The following is a 15,626-nucleotide window of genomic DNA, read 5'->3' on the forward strand; positions in this document are numbered from 1 at the left end:
TCTATTTGAAACCTAATGGATTAGACAAGCTCTTAATATTCCACAAGTAGAAATTGCTCTGAAGACTTAGGGAGCCATCTTTTAAGTTCTGCTATCTGCAGATGATGGTTTCTGGGGCCAAGACCTGAGTAGAAAATGGCAGAGTTTGGGGAGAGAAGTTGTGAAACACAGGACCTTTTCCTTCTTCTCCTAGCAGCAGGCTTGAAGAGCACAAGGGTAGGGCACTAAGTGGCTTCATCTTTCTCTCCTCCCCTTTCAAAGTCTCCTTCTGCCTCTGTCAGAATCACAACGTAACTCCTACAATGTACTCTTTGCCCACACAAAGGCATAGGCTCCTGGAGCTTATAAGCAAATGAGGATTTCCCTGCCCGCTGAACTAAGTCCACAGGCTCCCCAAATTGACACACATCATACTCAGAGGCACTAATGCCTTCCTGTGGTTAGACAGCTCCAGGGAAACTGTTACACCATAACCTTAAAGTATTTGTAAAGTTCTATTTGCATTTATTCATTATAGAAGGAGAGAAGTTTCATCTCTCTTGCTGCTAAGGTTAAAAACACACTTTTGACAAGAATATACTTACATCGCTTAGGGCAACTCCTGCCGCCTTCAGCTGCCTAAGCAGTGGGTTTTCTGAAGCAGGAAGTACATTATAATCTGCTTTTCCTTTATTCTTTTCATAGTCTTCTTTGTATTTTACCTGTAGGAGTGAAATAAAGTGATAAAGTAACTCTCCAGGTTATTTTTGCTCTCGTCTCTATTACAGATATTATGACATAGCTCCACAAATCGATTTTCTCTTTAGAAAAATGGCAGCTTGACATTTCATAAACAAAATATTCATAGTAACTTATGACAGCAGCAGGGAAACTGCATACATTTTCAGGATATCTTTTCTTCTCATTCATTTATTCATTCAAAAATATCCATAGGGCATTGATTACGTTCCTGGCCCTGGGACAGATAAAAGAAAGAGTAACACATGGTCCCTGACCTCAGAGAGACAGGGAGGGAAGGCGGGGGGCAGGGGGAGAGAAATAATAAAAGAAAGATGCACATCATAATAACGACAGTACATCATGCCCCAGATACCTGCTGCTCCAGAACCCTCATTCATCTCTTAACCTCCACCTGCCTATGTGCCAACACATTTTTAAAGAAAAAAGCTAGAAGCTTCATGCCTCATCCGTGACTATGTGTGTGAGCACATGTGTATTTAATGTACACACGGGAGGAAGAGGAAGGGGCTGGGGCTAGATGAATGCTGGCAACCTCATCTTCTCCTTCTGCACCCCCCTGCTTTGCACCTTCAATTCCAGCTATGACAGAAGCTTTAAGCGAGGGCACAAAAGCCCCCTTCAGGCGCATGTCCAAAGGAAAGAAAACAAGAAACTGGTCTTAATCTTGACCATGATCTCCAGTGCCAGCCATTTGTTCAAGCAATGTAATGTGAGAATATAGACAAGTTGAGGGAATCCTAGATAATCTGCCAACATTTAAGAACCTCAGAAACAAATACAATCATCTTGGTATCCAAAGGCAGGAGATACACTCTGAAACACAGATGCACCACCCCCTAAAGCCCAAACAGGGGACTCGCAGGGGGTGTTCTACAGGAGTAGAGGATATAGATAACCTCTCTATCTTATAGAATTATCTATTTCCTTGAACAATGGAAACAACCAGAAAGGAAATTTCACAAACCCTACTATCCGCCTATCTGCATCTTGGATTCGCAACCTCCTCTCCTGTTTCTGGGGAAGCCATCCCCTCCTCTTAAGTGCCAGGTCCCTTCCCCTTTCCCCTATTCTAGGACAACACTCCAGCCACTTTCTTCCCCCAGCCCTCAACATCATCACATTTTCCCACTACACTGGATTTTTTTTCTATCAGCATAGAAACATGGTATTTTTGTCTCCTACCTAAAAAAATCCCCTCTTCACCTACTTATCCATCAGCTACTACCCCTTTTTCTTCTTTTCTTTTCAGGAAAATACTTTGGAAGAGTGAAGTACACTCAAATTCTATTTCTCTTTCATTCACTCACGAACGCTCTCTAAGCAGATTCAACCAAATTTCTCTTATTAAGTTCACCAGAGACCATACATTGATAAATCCACTTCAGAAACATTTGACACAGTTGCTCACTCCCTTCCTTCTTCACCTGCTTCCCAAGACATCACTTTCTCCTAATTTTGCTCCAATCCCATCTCACTGATGTCTTCACATGGAAGCACTCCAGAGTTCAGTCCTTCGAGTTTTCTGTCTACACTTCCTCCCTTGATGGCCTCCAGTCTTATGACATTAAATACAGTCCATATGCTACTGACGCCCAAATTTATACAGCCTTCCCAGATATCTCTCCTGCAACTTCAGACTCATGTAATCAAATGCCCACTTGACATTTCCTCTTAGGTGTCTCAAAGGCATCTCAAATTTTACATATCTGAAGAGCTCAGGTCTCCCCTCTAAAAAGAAATTACCTACTCCTTCCACCATCTTCCGTATCTTGACAAAGGAAAACCCCATCCACCTAGTTGCTTAGACCAAAACTTTTCTCTCATAACCCACATCCAAGCCATCAGCAAATCAGGTCAGCTTTACTTTCAAAATACTTCTCATCACTTTCTGTGCTACCCTCCTGGTCCAAAATATCACTGTCTTGCACCTGGATACTGAAATAGCCTCCTAAGTGATGTGATTTTTCTGCTTTCACTGCTCCAGCAGAGCCAGCACCAGGGTTAGAATCAAGTCTGATTGGCTTTGAACTTATTGCTCTTTCTGGTGCTTTAGAATGCCTAGGAGTAGACTATTTACCAAAGTCACTCTATAGAGTATATGAGCAGATCCATGGATTCAAGTATCTTGTCTGTGACTATATTTTCACCAGTTAGTAGGAAAATAGAAAAATGATGGTAGTTGTAAGTGTGAAGTGTCTATATGCATATAAGGCTGCCAGTTGCTTTTTCTTGAGAAATTCTTTTGTCCTTTCTACTTCTGGGTATCAGAACGTCCTTTAGTCTAAGAAATGCTGAAGATGGTAATTGAGTATTGTGAATTCTCCTACATGGCAATTAAAAAAAAAAAATTTGGTAGCCCTATTGTAATCCCAAAGTATTTTTCTTATTGTTCCCCTAAGAACCTTTTTTTCCCATTATATACAAAAGTAAGAGTTGTAAGAAATTCACCCACACTGAGACCATCAAGATAAAAGAGAGAATGTCCCCATACCTTGCTAGTTGCCACCCCAGCTTGTTTATTCACTTTGTACTCTGGTGTTTCAGTCTGCATGAAGTAGATCTGGTCTTTCATATTCTCAAAGTCTTCCTGGTATTTCCTCTGTAAGACATTAAACATGCTGGAGAACTGCTGAGGGAACAAACTACGTAAATATTTTGTATGCGAGGACAGAGGCTATTTGGAGATGTTACCCAAAGCCATGCTCCTCTTAGCTTCTGCAGGTCAGATTACAATGATAGAATGTGGTGCCATCACAAAAACCATTAGCAACTTAAGAGAGACTTGGGAAAATTATAATAGGCTGAAAGCCAACTTCAAATAAGGAGCTCTCAAAGGCCAGAGGCAGAGAACTTAAGCGAAGAGAAAAAGAGGACTTATGTTTTCCAGGGAGGAGAATCTAGGTAGAAACTAATCAGTTTCATAAATGTACCGTGCGAGTGCCCAGACACAGAATAAACTTAAAAGGGCCCCTTTCGCCTGTACTCACTTTGAAACCATATTGTTCCTATGAAAACCGAGGCAAGAATAATGGAATCCAATAAAAACAGCATTTCTCAAAAGGAAGGAAAGATTGTGGAATTTCTTTGTAAATAGGAACACTACACAGGTCTTACCCCCAAGAAGAGGTGCCCAGATTCAAATGTTCCAGTACCATTGCAGGAGCAGCAGGTGGCTAGAAGTCATACAGGAAAGGGTCACCCTCTCAACCCAAGGACATCTGGCAATCCATTCCTACTTACCGTGCTGATGTTATTAGTATTCATTCTGGCGGTTGCAACTTCAAAGCAAGGTGTCTCACTCCATTTGCCTTTGATTTTATTTTCATAGTCTTCCTTGTATTTTTGCTAGGATAAAAAAACAAGAAAGAAAGAAAATAAGACAAGCAAAATCTGGGAATAAGGCAAATAAGGCAGCTAATTAAGTGGTAGTGGTTGGCTTTTAAAAATATCTTGACCAGGCCCTTCCTGGGTACTTAACAGATGTCTTCAAATCTCCCAGTATAGTGTCAATTTACCCAAAAGAAGGTTGGGTGCAGGGGATAGAGGTATCAATCCCCGCTTTGCTGAGTTTAGAGACTTAGTTCATTGAGAACTCACAGATGGTCCCTGATGTTTGAGGGAAGAGAGAGTCGGATGCATCTTCCTTCTATAATTCATAGTTATAATAAAACCACTCAACCCCAGATTTTCATGCCTGATGAACTTTGCCATTAATTTCTGAACTTTACCAAAACTCCTAGTTATCCAGAAAGCAACACCACAACAAAATTTGGCATGTAGGCCAATGAATAAGACTTCCTGGTTTAGACTTAAAGAAATTTTAATGAGAACTGACAAGTAATTAAAAAATTGAACTGCTGTCCCATATTAACTCACAAACACCACACCACCTGAATCTTAGGCTGTGAGCTCCTTGGAAAGAGGAATTATATCTTTTTCATTTTTGAATCCTCCGGATCTAACACAAAATGCAGTATGCAGAAGTTACCACATAAATGTATGTTCAACTATGTTAAACTGAACCTAGTCCATGATATATTGACTACCTTGGCTTGAATATTCTTGGAATCGAATTAACCCCAAATTTGGGACATGAGCCCGAGCCAGAGCTGGGTTAGAGCAATTTCCCCTCCTTTGCTCAATAGAATGTGTCCACAGACATTACCAGGGGGTCTCAAAGTGTTTGCCTGCCTATACCCCCACCATACTCTCCAAAGAAAAAGAAAGTCATTTTCTGTTACACCTTTAAAGAACAAGTACCAAGGGTGGGTGATATGCAAAGCCAGAGAATTTGAGTCATAGGAAGCCCAGCCCTCTCTCTAACACCCTATATCCTTTCTTCTCAAAAGGTTAACATTCTAGATCCCAGTTTCTCCTTTCAGGTCCAGACCTAGTGTCAACTGGAAATTCCAACCTGAAATCTTATATCTTTCTATCACGAGTCTGTAAGAAAGCAGAGAAGCAGGCACAGAGAAGCTAAAGGGACTTCCCAGTTGTTTCTTACAGACCCCCCTGTAACAACCCCAGCTGGTTGTAGTAGGCACGGTGTACACGAACAGCCCTGCCTGCCTACCCATCTCTATGAAACGCGCTGAGCCAGGAGGAGGTGCTGGCATGTACTTGATGGCTTTGGCCAAAGACAAAGGTGAGAGACTTGATTCTGAAAGGTACAGTAAGGAAGGATGGTAAACAGAATGTAATGGCAATATAATCATTACAGATATGTGTTCCTTATGTTAAAATCTGAACTGGAGGCTGTAAGACAAAGGGATGGATCTGGGAGACATAATCTGACAAGGAAATGCTACGAAATTAAAGCACAAAAGGGAGTAGATAAAGGAGATTTTACGTTTTTGGAGAGAAAGGAAATGATACTGAAACATGGGTCAAAGCAGCTTAAGAGTGAGGAAAACTTCAAAAGAAAGGCAGCAAGTTCCACATCTAAGTCACCCCTGGCAGCCCTACACCTCTCTTACTGGATGGTTTGTTGTTGGATGGACTGCTACCCATCACAAGCACTTCTTCCCAATTATTATTGGGACTATTATTTTGGGACTATTATTATTTGACTATTATTTTGGATGCACAACAGCCATTTAGAAGTTGGAAATCTGGATGAGACTGGGATGAATAACTATCACCATGGCTGAATCTAATGACCTTCATCCACAGCCCTCCTCCCCTTGGATCATATTGTTATTCCACAAAGCAAACCCAGTTGTAGCAATGCTTTCAAAGTACCCAATGCTGTCTCTGCATCCAGCAGACTGCTGCAACCCAATAGGCATATAATCCAAGCCACCACTGTAATGTTAAGTTTTCTAGTAGCCATACTTTAAAATGTAAAAAAGGAACAGGTGGGAAATTAATTTTAATAATATATTTTACTTAAGCCAATAGATGCCAAATATTGTCATTTCAACATAATATAAAATAATTAATGAGCTATTTTACCTTTTGTCATACCAAGTGTCCAAGATCCAAGATCCAGTGTATATTTCACACATATAGGACTCAGTTCATACCCTCACATTTCACGTGCTCAATAGTCACATGTGTCTGGTGGCTACTCTATTAAAAGTGCAGCTCTACAACCTAAGTGTCCATCGACAGATGAATGGATAAAGAAGATGTGGCATGTATATACAATGGAATATTACTCAGCCATAAAAAGGAAAGAAACTAAGTTATTTGTAGTGAGGTGGATGGACCTAGAGACTGTCATACAGAGTGAAGTAAGTCAGAAAGAGAAAAACAAATACCGTATGCTAACACACATACATAGAATCTAAAAAAAAAAAAAAGAAAAAAATGAAAATTGTAAGAACCTAGGGGCAAGACGGGAATAAAGATGCAGACCTACTAGAGAATGCACTTGATGGTACGGGGAGGGGAAGGGTAAGCTGGGACAAAGTGAGAGAGTTGCATGGACATATATATACTACCAAACATAAAATAGATAGCTAGTGGGAAGCAGCCGCATAGCACAGGGAGATCAGCTCGGCGCTTTGTAACCACCTAGAGGGGTGGGATAGGGAGGGTGGGAGGGAGATGCAAGACAGAGGGGATATGGGGATTTATGTATACATATAGCTGATTCACTTTGTTATAAAGCAGAAACTAACACACCATTGTAAAGCAATTATACTCCAATAAAGATGTTAAAAAAAAAAAAAGTGCAGCTCCAGACTAACTGGCAAGCCTAAATTAGTGGAGAGACTGATTATAGAGGAGTTTGAAATAGATTTTTTTTTAAATCACTTTCAAGTACCCACCCCGCATACTCAAATGAGGTAAAAGAATGTTGCAAATATTAAAAATAGATTTATTTTTCTTTCTAAATGACTACTTGAAAGCCATTTTTTATTTTTCTCCCCCCCAAAATAAATAAATAACCATCCTTCTCTCTAATTGTCCTTCTCTCCAATCTTATTTACAGTAGCAATACTTTCAGGAGGCCATCTCTTTGTGAATAGTTAGTTCTAAAGTTAATATCTGCTTAGCCCTGCCTGGGCAAAATTTCAGGTTCACGGTATTCCTATCAGTGAAAATTTACTGTACTTAGATCTTTTATCCAAATAGCCCTTGGTTACACCAGTAGGTAATCTGCAATGTCAGACACTAAAAAATATTGCTGAATAGACTTCATCATCTGTAATCTTCTTCCTTCTCCTTTACTGGAGACATAATTTCCCCCAAAATACTTAAACAAGATAGAAATCATGAGGTCCCATCACAATTCAAGCAGAAGACCAAACTGACAATCAACTCCACAGAGGGCAAAGGAAAGTATTTAAAAGCAGCAGTATCCCAGAAGAAAGTGGCCTGATTTGGGCCAAATTAAAATGGGAATTTAGGGGCTTCCCTGGTGGCACAGTGGTTGAGAGTCCGCCTGCCGACGCAGGGGACACGGGTTCGTGCCCCGGTCCGGGAGAATCCCACATGCCACGGAGCGGCTGGGCTCGTGGGCCATGGCCGCTGAGCCTGTGCGTCCGGAGCCTGTGCTCCGCAACAGAAGGGGCAACAGCAGTGAGAGGCCCGCGTACCGCAAAAAACAAAAAACAAAAACAAAACAAATAAAATGGGAATTTAGCATGGATCTATTCATCAGTTGAACATCTGTTTCTCTGCATTCCCTGTCAGGGCTGCATTCCTCAGAGCTAGTTTACCAGACTAAATACAGACAGAGTAAGCTGTTTGCCAGGGCCTTAAAGATTATGAGGTGCACTTCCCAGTGTGCACAGTTTGTCTAACCAAACTACATCTGAGAGACCACTCATGCACTCTTATTTTCCCCAAGTCTGACTCTGAGCATAAAACTATACAGGGTCTGCACTGAATTAAAACAATCAGATCCTTTGTGGAAATTTGCAGTTACTTGGTTACTCTGTTAGTATCCCTCTCATAAGTCAAAATGTCAAAGGACATCAGGACATGGGTTCTGTTCTCAAAACACTTTCCCATGTAACAATCACTGAGTCATCAAGCTGGCTGAGTATTTATTAACATGGTTCCACGGTGTTAATGGACGTGTTTCTTTAGCTGTAGAGTTTTCTGGTCATATACACAAATACTCTTAGTGTTTGTGTTGTGTTTTTAGGTTTACCTTAGTTACTTTCTCTGATGGCTGAGATTATTCAGCAGAGTTTTCAAGGGAAACAGTGTCCCAGCCCCATTTACTTACCTTGCTCACTTGATTGGTCACTTTCTTGGCAAATTCTACATCTGGAGGATCCGGCAGAGATGTGAATTGAGTTTGCTGTTCAGCGTGACCTTTTTTGTAGGCAATCTGACAAAATAAAAGACAGGGATGCTCAAGAGCTATAGCAAATTAATCTACTTCCCACATTCCATTTGTTGACATTTTTTAGAAAAGGCTATGTCTTCCACTTTATTTGAAGTCTTACATTTTAGAGTACTGTAATTTATCCTTTTAAATGTTACAGGCCCTTTCTCTCAGCTTTACTAGTGATTTCAATTCCTTTGAGTCTTCCTTCTCCAAGACTATTGGCCTTACATCCATCCCCTTCCATTCGTCTCCACACCATGATTTACAACTAAAGATATTCTCTTAAGTAGCACCCTCAACTCCCATCCCCTTGTCTTTACATCACACCTGCTCACAAACTCCCAGCTCTGGAAAAGTCAAGCACACACTTCAGCTGTTCTTATATCCAGGATGCTGAGTGCTGCTGAGGAAAATCACACAACTCTATGGATTAGGTAATGACAGCACCATAAGCAGGGTTAAAAGGGACACTGGCAGAAGGTGCAGAGGTGGGAGAGGGAACCTCTGGAACCCAAGCCTCTAGCTGAAATCTATGTGTCTACCCAATGGTATGTTCTGTGAACAGCTACTTGCTTGGTGCTCTGTGCCCAAAACTCTGCATTTATGGTATCCAATTGCTACTTCACCTTTACTGAAGCTTGAACATGCCATTTTGTGTCTCTGGTCAGTCTCTACTCCCAGTGACTCGTCTGAAACCCCAACACTGTCCAATCCGCTCCATTTTCCTCTCAGCTTCCTCTCTCATAAAGACAGGCTACACACTTATCTTTATCTATCCTCATCCCTGCCTCTCCCAGACCCTGCATGGCTCAGAGGAAGCATCCCTTGCAGGGCATGAGTCCTGCACATGGGGTGCTGCTCACTCCAGTAGCCCTGGGTACCCAGCTCTAGAAGCCACCCCTCTTCTTTCTTACAGATTCAACAGCCCCCCCTTCATTAGCTTCTTTCCTTCAGCCTACAAAAGGCCTCTTGAACCTTAAAATAAGCATTGTGCCCAGTAACTATGCATCCCCTTGGCTCCTGTTCTCCCTTTTTTCTTCACTACTGACTTCTCTGGCTTTTTCTTCCAGTCTTGACCCCTGCCCCTAACAATGCAGAACATTCACAGATCCCCAGACACACAAGGTCCTTTTATGCCTCTGAACCTCAGACATGCTGCTCCCTTTCCCTGGAAGCTCCAACTCCACCCTCTCCCCATCTGCTTGCGAACTGCTACTCATTCTTCATGTCTCAGGACAGGCACGATTTCACCTCTTGAGCCTTTTTTGTCTTGATGACCTTCTCCTGGGATCTCACTCAACTTGGCCCTTACCTCCTTTAAAGGAATTATCGGATGACACTGTAACTGGTTGTTTACATGTCTGTCCCACCTTGGATTGTGAGCTCTGGGATGGCAACCTCTCATTTGGGAACCCTGTTCCCTGTCTAGTACCTGACTGGAGCGAGGGTTTGATGACTGATTTCTGAATGTGTGTTTTACAAACTGAGGCCATCGGGGGAGATCTGAAGAGGAGAATTATCCTCCCAGCTCTTCCACTACTCAGCTGTGAGACTTCTACAGATGATTTCTTCTTCCATGTGGCAGTATCCTTATTTATAAAGTAAATAGGTAGGATAGTTCCAAGGTCACAATCATCTTCATCATACTTTAACCAAGTCTAACTATATCTTATTCTAAAAATATCTACCTAGTGCCTATATAAACGCTTTCACAAATACTAAGTCGATTGGGATATAAAAGACAGATTTTAAAATGTATTTGTATTAATTCCATGGCTTATTTTCTTTTAAATAAGTGAAGACTTATTCTAGGCATAGGGCAACCTGCATTTTCCATGACTAGCTAAGTCCTTAAGGAGAAAGCAACACTCTGCCAGGAGAAATGCTTACTAAGTATGACATGCTGTCAAGAACTTTCTGAGAGAACAGATCTAGAAATCCTAATTTCTGAAGAACCTTTGTTCAGAATTCTGTCTAGTTAGAATTCGGTACTCTCGATCAGCTTAAAGACTCTCAGTGTTTGCAAAGTCATTTGTCTCTACTTAAATAATAAGGAAAACATGGTAAGTAGGGTTAAGGACACAGAGAGGGAGAGAGAGCCTCTGAAACCAAACACTTAGCTCAAAATCTATGAACATACCCAGTGGTATGTTTGTGGACAACAGCTTGTTTGGGGCCCTGTGTCCAATAACTGTAGAAGTTCATGGTGCTGACAACAGTATTAATAGGCATGCTGGTAATCTGATACTTGGTCTGCAGCAAAAATAAAAGCCATACCTCAACTGCCAAGTCTTTCTGAGGCAAGGATGGGAAGATTCTACTTCGTTATTATAAATTCTTCTTCATTATGTCTTTTATTGAGATATCTCAAAAAATGTGGTCAACTTTAATTGTTCAAAGTCCATAGCACTAAAGTGGCATGGAGGTGACCCTTCATCTCTCCATTTTGTGGGTAAAAGGAGACATTTGGAGATTAAGAGTCTTCTTGGAAACTTCTCCCTAGGCTTACATGACATGGCATTTCCTGGTTCCCCTTCAACTTCTCTGACCTTTGTTCTGTCATTCTTCTGTTGGCTCCTTTCCAGGTGTCCTAAGTGTGGGTGTCCTTCAGAACTCTGCCCTTGGCCAAACACTGTTCTGCCTCCCTCATACATTTTCATGTCTACAGTTGTCAGTTTTTAAAAATTATTTGACTCAAATATTAATCTCTTGTCCTGATATTACACCTGTGCAATAGAACTAAATTTCTAATTTATCAAATGCCTTGATCTGAATGTTTCTTCCATTATCTCAACTCTATTTCTCTTTTCACTAAAGGCATCTTTACCACTTATACCCCTATTCACCCAGACTACCAGTCTGTCATAAACTCATGGATGTTTCCTTTCTCACCTTTATCTCCAATATCTAATGTCATTAACACTTTTTTAAATACCACCTTCAGATTCCTTTCTTCCTCTCCTTTGTCTCCACCATCCCTCTGATTTGTCTGTGTTACTAAAATAATGTTCTACAAATCATGATGTTCCCTGTCTCAACCCACCATATGGTCCATCAAAATTTCTCCAGATTCTACTTTCAGGTGTTTGCTCTTTAATTCTTCTAGGTCTTTGTTAAACATTTCTTGCATCTTCTCGATCTTTGCCTCCATTCTTTTTCTGAGGTCCTGGATCATCTTCACTATCATTATTCTGAATTCTTTTTCTGGAAGGTTTCCTATCTCCACTTCATTTAGTTGTTTTCCTGGAGTTTTATCATGTTCCTTCATCTGGTACATAGTCCTCTGCCTTTTCATTTTGTCTATCTTTCTGTGAATGTGGTTTTCGTTCCAAAGGCTGCAGGACTGTAGTTCTTCTTGCTTCTGCTGTCTGCCTCCTGAGATTCTACTTTTATCATGTTGTTTTCCTCTCCAAAATCTTATGATGCTTCTCAATGCCTACCATATTATATCAAAGCTATTTTGTCTGATTTTCAAGGTCCTGCTACCAGTTTCTTACAAGTGCCTTCCTAACTGAGCACCCAAGCATTCACTTTCTTTTTTTTTTTCAATTTTTTTAAATTGAAGTAGAGTTGATCTACAATATTGTGCCCATCTCTGTTGTACAGCAAAATGACTCAGTTATACACACAGAGACATTCTTTTTTTATATTCTTTTCCATTATGGTTTATCACAGCAAGCATTCACTTTCTTTGTCCCCTGAAACTCCAGACTCATTTCACTACTGTCCCTTTGTCCAGTACTCTCTCTCCTCAAAATGCCTTTCCTGTTCATCACTACCTATTCCCTTGGGATCACCACCTCCACATGGCTTTCTCTGATTATTCACACATGTCCTGTCTTTCTCTTAGCAAATATTAGACTGTAGGGTTTGGGTCTGGCTTTTTTGTTTTTGTTAATTTTTGTCTTGTTGTTTGTTATAGAACACTTTCATCTTACCAGCCTGGTTTTAAATTCTCAGGGGGAAAGGATGAAAATTTCTTGTACTTTTTCATCCTGCCAGGTATGCATGCATAATGGACTTTCAATTAAAAAAAATTATTGATCACTTGATAAAGGCCACACAACAACATTGTACATTTATGAGATTCAAAACCAAACAGCTAATCTTAAAAGAGAGGCAGAAGGTCCCCACACATTACAATTGCTGCCATTTACTAGCAGGCCTTAAAATTTTGTTATGCCTCCGTTACTTCCTAGTTTACCCTGTGGAAGGATAGGATTATATCTGTGCTATATTTTAATCAAATATATGCAAACTGGGATAGAAATATGTCTATTAAACTTGCAGTTGATATCAAATGATAGGAATTAAAAAATAGAGCTCAAAAGTTGGAGATACCTTCAAATGAGTATGTATAACTTCAGTTCAGGGCTAGATAGGATCCTAGGATGCATTCTAATGAGTCTCAAGATGCCAAGTGACTTAAGTCTATGTTTAACGTAAGAGGTTCAGGGGTCTATTGAATGAAAGACAATGTCTCATTCTATAATACAGTGTTTTCCTGAAGCCTAGAGCAGTCTTATTTTCAGTATGGCCTCTAGCAAATCAAGGGGTCAAGAAATAAAGTACCTCAAAACAAGGGCTAGTGCTGGACCCAAGTGGTCATCTTTGCTGCTGCTGCTCTCAATTCTAAGAGCTCTATTATGCCTTTTAAGTTCCTCTAATAAAGATTTCAAGGTCTAGGATACTAAAATTCTGGCCAATGGGGCTGCTGAATTTTTTTTTTTTTCACTAACTCTGAAATATCCTCTATGTACACTCAATGGTGAGAGCTCTTTGTGAGATAACCACACCAAGATGTTTGGACAAGTATGTAGTCAGGTCCCCCGTGCAGAAGTAGGGGACATACCACAGTTCAGACTTTATGATTAGGATAGCAAATCAAAATCCTTCAATAACATTGTTCCCTTAATACAACTGGGAAGGTGGCTATAATCCCAATAAGTTTTTTTAAATGCCACTCTAATGTCACAGAAAAACTTAACTCCAGCCGGCGGGATAGAAGGACACATGCTCTAGCGGAAAGAACATTGGTCTTAGGATCACAAGACGAGGCTTTTGGTCTGGGCTCTGCCACTGACTACTTATGTGACCTTAGACTCATGTTCCTCACCAGTAAGAAGAGGGCATTAGACTAACTTATATGTAATATAAATTATAAAATCTAATTTAAATTAGACATCATAAATTATCATGATTCTAGATGTACTCCTTTACAATAATAGCACTTAGTCTTTTTTACAGGAGGAGTTGCAATGAACTTCTGGCTAGAAGACATAATTCGAGGTGTCCTGATTCCACACTCCCAAATGTGCACACTGCACTGCACTTACGTCACTGAGAGCTTTCTGGGCTTGGGCAACCCTCCTCAGCTCCGGGCTATCATTATATGGATAAAACAAAGTTTTGTCAGCTTCCCAGTCTTCAGTGTAAAGTTTCTAAATCAGGGAAGAATGAAAGTTATGAGAACATGAGAACACACTTACTTGAAATATATAATTTTGAATTCATCCATCAATGGCATAAAGAACCCAGGGCAAGGTGAGAGCAAAGGTAAGTGGAATTCACAAATTCCATTCAATCCAAGTCATATTTATTAATAGCTTCTCCAGCTTCTCCTGACAAGTCTTACTTACAGAAGGGCAGACGTGTCTGATTTTGTTTCATCTCCCCTCTGTAACTGCACCTGCCTCCTGCAGCAAGTACTAATGCAAATGTAAGGAGCCAGGAAGCACTTAGCATAATTGCTGTGCTTAAACCTTTAATAAACCTTTAATAAGAGTGAGAAAATTAAAGCTTTAATGAGAGTGACAGCTGGGAATATCCAAAGTGTAGCACAGGCTCTACACTCTGTGGGTCTTTGTGGATCTCACAGCAGGCTCTCAGGTGCATCTTTGTTTTCCCCGGTTGTTCAGACCCTCTCCTCTACTTGGCCCAAGAGCTTTCTTCTCAGTTCCTCCTGGCCAGCCCTACCCCTGTAGCCCCACATGTCTCAAGGTTACTCACAAAATGGTTGGGGAACCATATTCCAGATTAGCCAGGGTTTATGGGGTATCCCTCTGCATGACGTGTGGGAGGACATGAGAAGATAGAAGTGGCGACAGAGCAGAGGCCCTTACCTTACTGAACATAGCTGTGTTCTTGATGGCCTGGACAAGTTCAGGGGCATCAGGAGGAAGCAGGTACTTATCCTTGGTGTCTTCCCAGTTCTGCTTGTATAAAACCTGGACAGAAAGAACAGAGGACCTGTGACTTGATGTCTCCCACAAGGGCATGAGGATTTAGAGCACAAAGGAGAGCACTATGAAGAGTCTTTCAAACTCAAGTTGTCCTCATGCAAAGCCTGCTGATGTGCCACCAGCATCAATTATGGAAACATTGACCATGTCGACATCCCATGATAATTTGCCTGCATTAGTAAGCTTTTACTTGAAAAGCCTAATTTTGTAAACTAAATCATGATTCTGATTCTCTAGAGATTCTTTACAAAGGTTGCAACCTGTCAGTCATTCACTGAATTTGGATGGTAGATGTGTTTGACTTAGATGGTATTTTTTTAAATGTTTTAATTAGTTGCCTACCTTTGAAATTTGGAGATTTCTCATAAAAATTCACCCCCCAACTTCTTTAAAAAATAAATAAGAGATTCTGGTGACACTGGGACTGCATTCTGTGCAGCACCTGCTTGGAGCTGAGTGGCATGGCCTGGGCTTTCCAACCCCCATAGCTCTGACCGGCCACTTCAGTCACCTGTGCAGCCTCCCTGACACGTGTTGCCGTTAGAGCCCACCATGCCTGTGGGTTCAAGTGAGACTGGTGAGCTGGATCTGGCCAGTCCAGTTTTCTCCTCTAAGGCCAGGAAGAGACAATGCACATGCTATTTAGTACCCCAGCTATCCATCCCATGACCTTACCTTACTGACTTGCTGCGACACTTTCTTTGCATGTTCAATGTCCTTTGCTTTTTCGTCTACGTGACAAATAGTTTTAGCAACATCACCATCCATTCGATACTTAACCTGCAAAAATAATGCACAATTAGAACTCATGACAGGCATGAACATATGAGTATATTAAAGAATATCTTATAATA

At 40.9% G+C, this 15,626-nt stretch overlaps 1 protein-coding gene across 50 annotated transcripts in view; it reads right to left on the reverse strand.

Moving 5' to 3' along the window:
• Positions 1-15,626, reverse strand: part of NEB (nebulin) — a 231,171-nt gene that overhangs the window by 201,187 nt on the left and 14,358 nt on the right. For all 50 annotated transcript variants that reach the window (XM_049712452.1, XM_049712434.1, XM_049712443.1 and 47 more), the window contains exons 7-13: positions 15,448-15,552; positions 14,653-14,757; positions 13,867-13,971; positions 8,426-8,530; positions 3,982-4,086; positions 3,233-3,340; positions 585-701 (exon numbers count right to left, since the gene is read on the reverse strand). In XM_049712452.1, the coding sequence (XP_049568409.1) occupies positions 585-701; positions 3,233-3,340; positions 3,982-4,086; positions 8,426-8,530; positions 13,867-13,971; positions 14,653-14,757; positions 15,448-15,552 (750 nt within the window). The remainder of the gene's footprint in view (positions 1-584; positions 702-3,232; positions 3,341-3,981; positions 4,087-8,425; positions 8,531-13,866; positions 13,972-14,652; positions 14,758-15,447; positions 15,553-15,626) is intronic.

Source organism: Orcinus orca, chromosome 7 (genome assembly GCF_937001465.1).
Source record: "Orcinus orca chromosome 7, mOrcOrc1.1, whole genome shotgun sequence".
NCBI classification, from domain to species: domain Eukaryota; kingdom Metazoa; phylum Chordata; class Mammalia; order Artiodactyla; family Delphinidae; genus Orcinus; species Orcinus orca.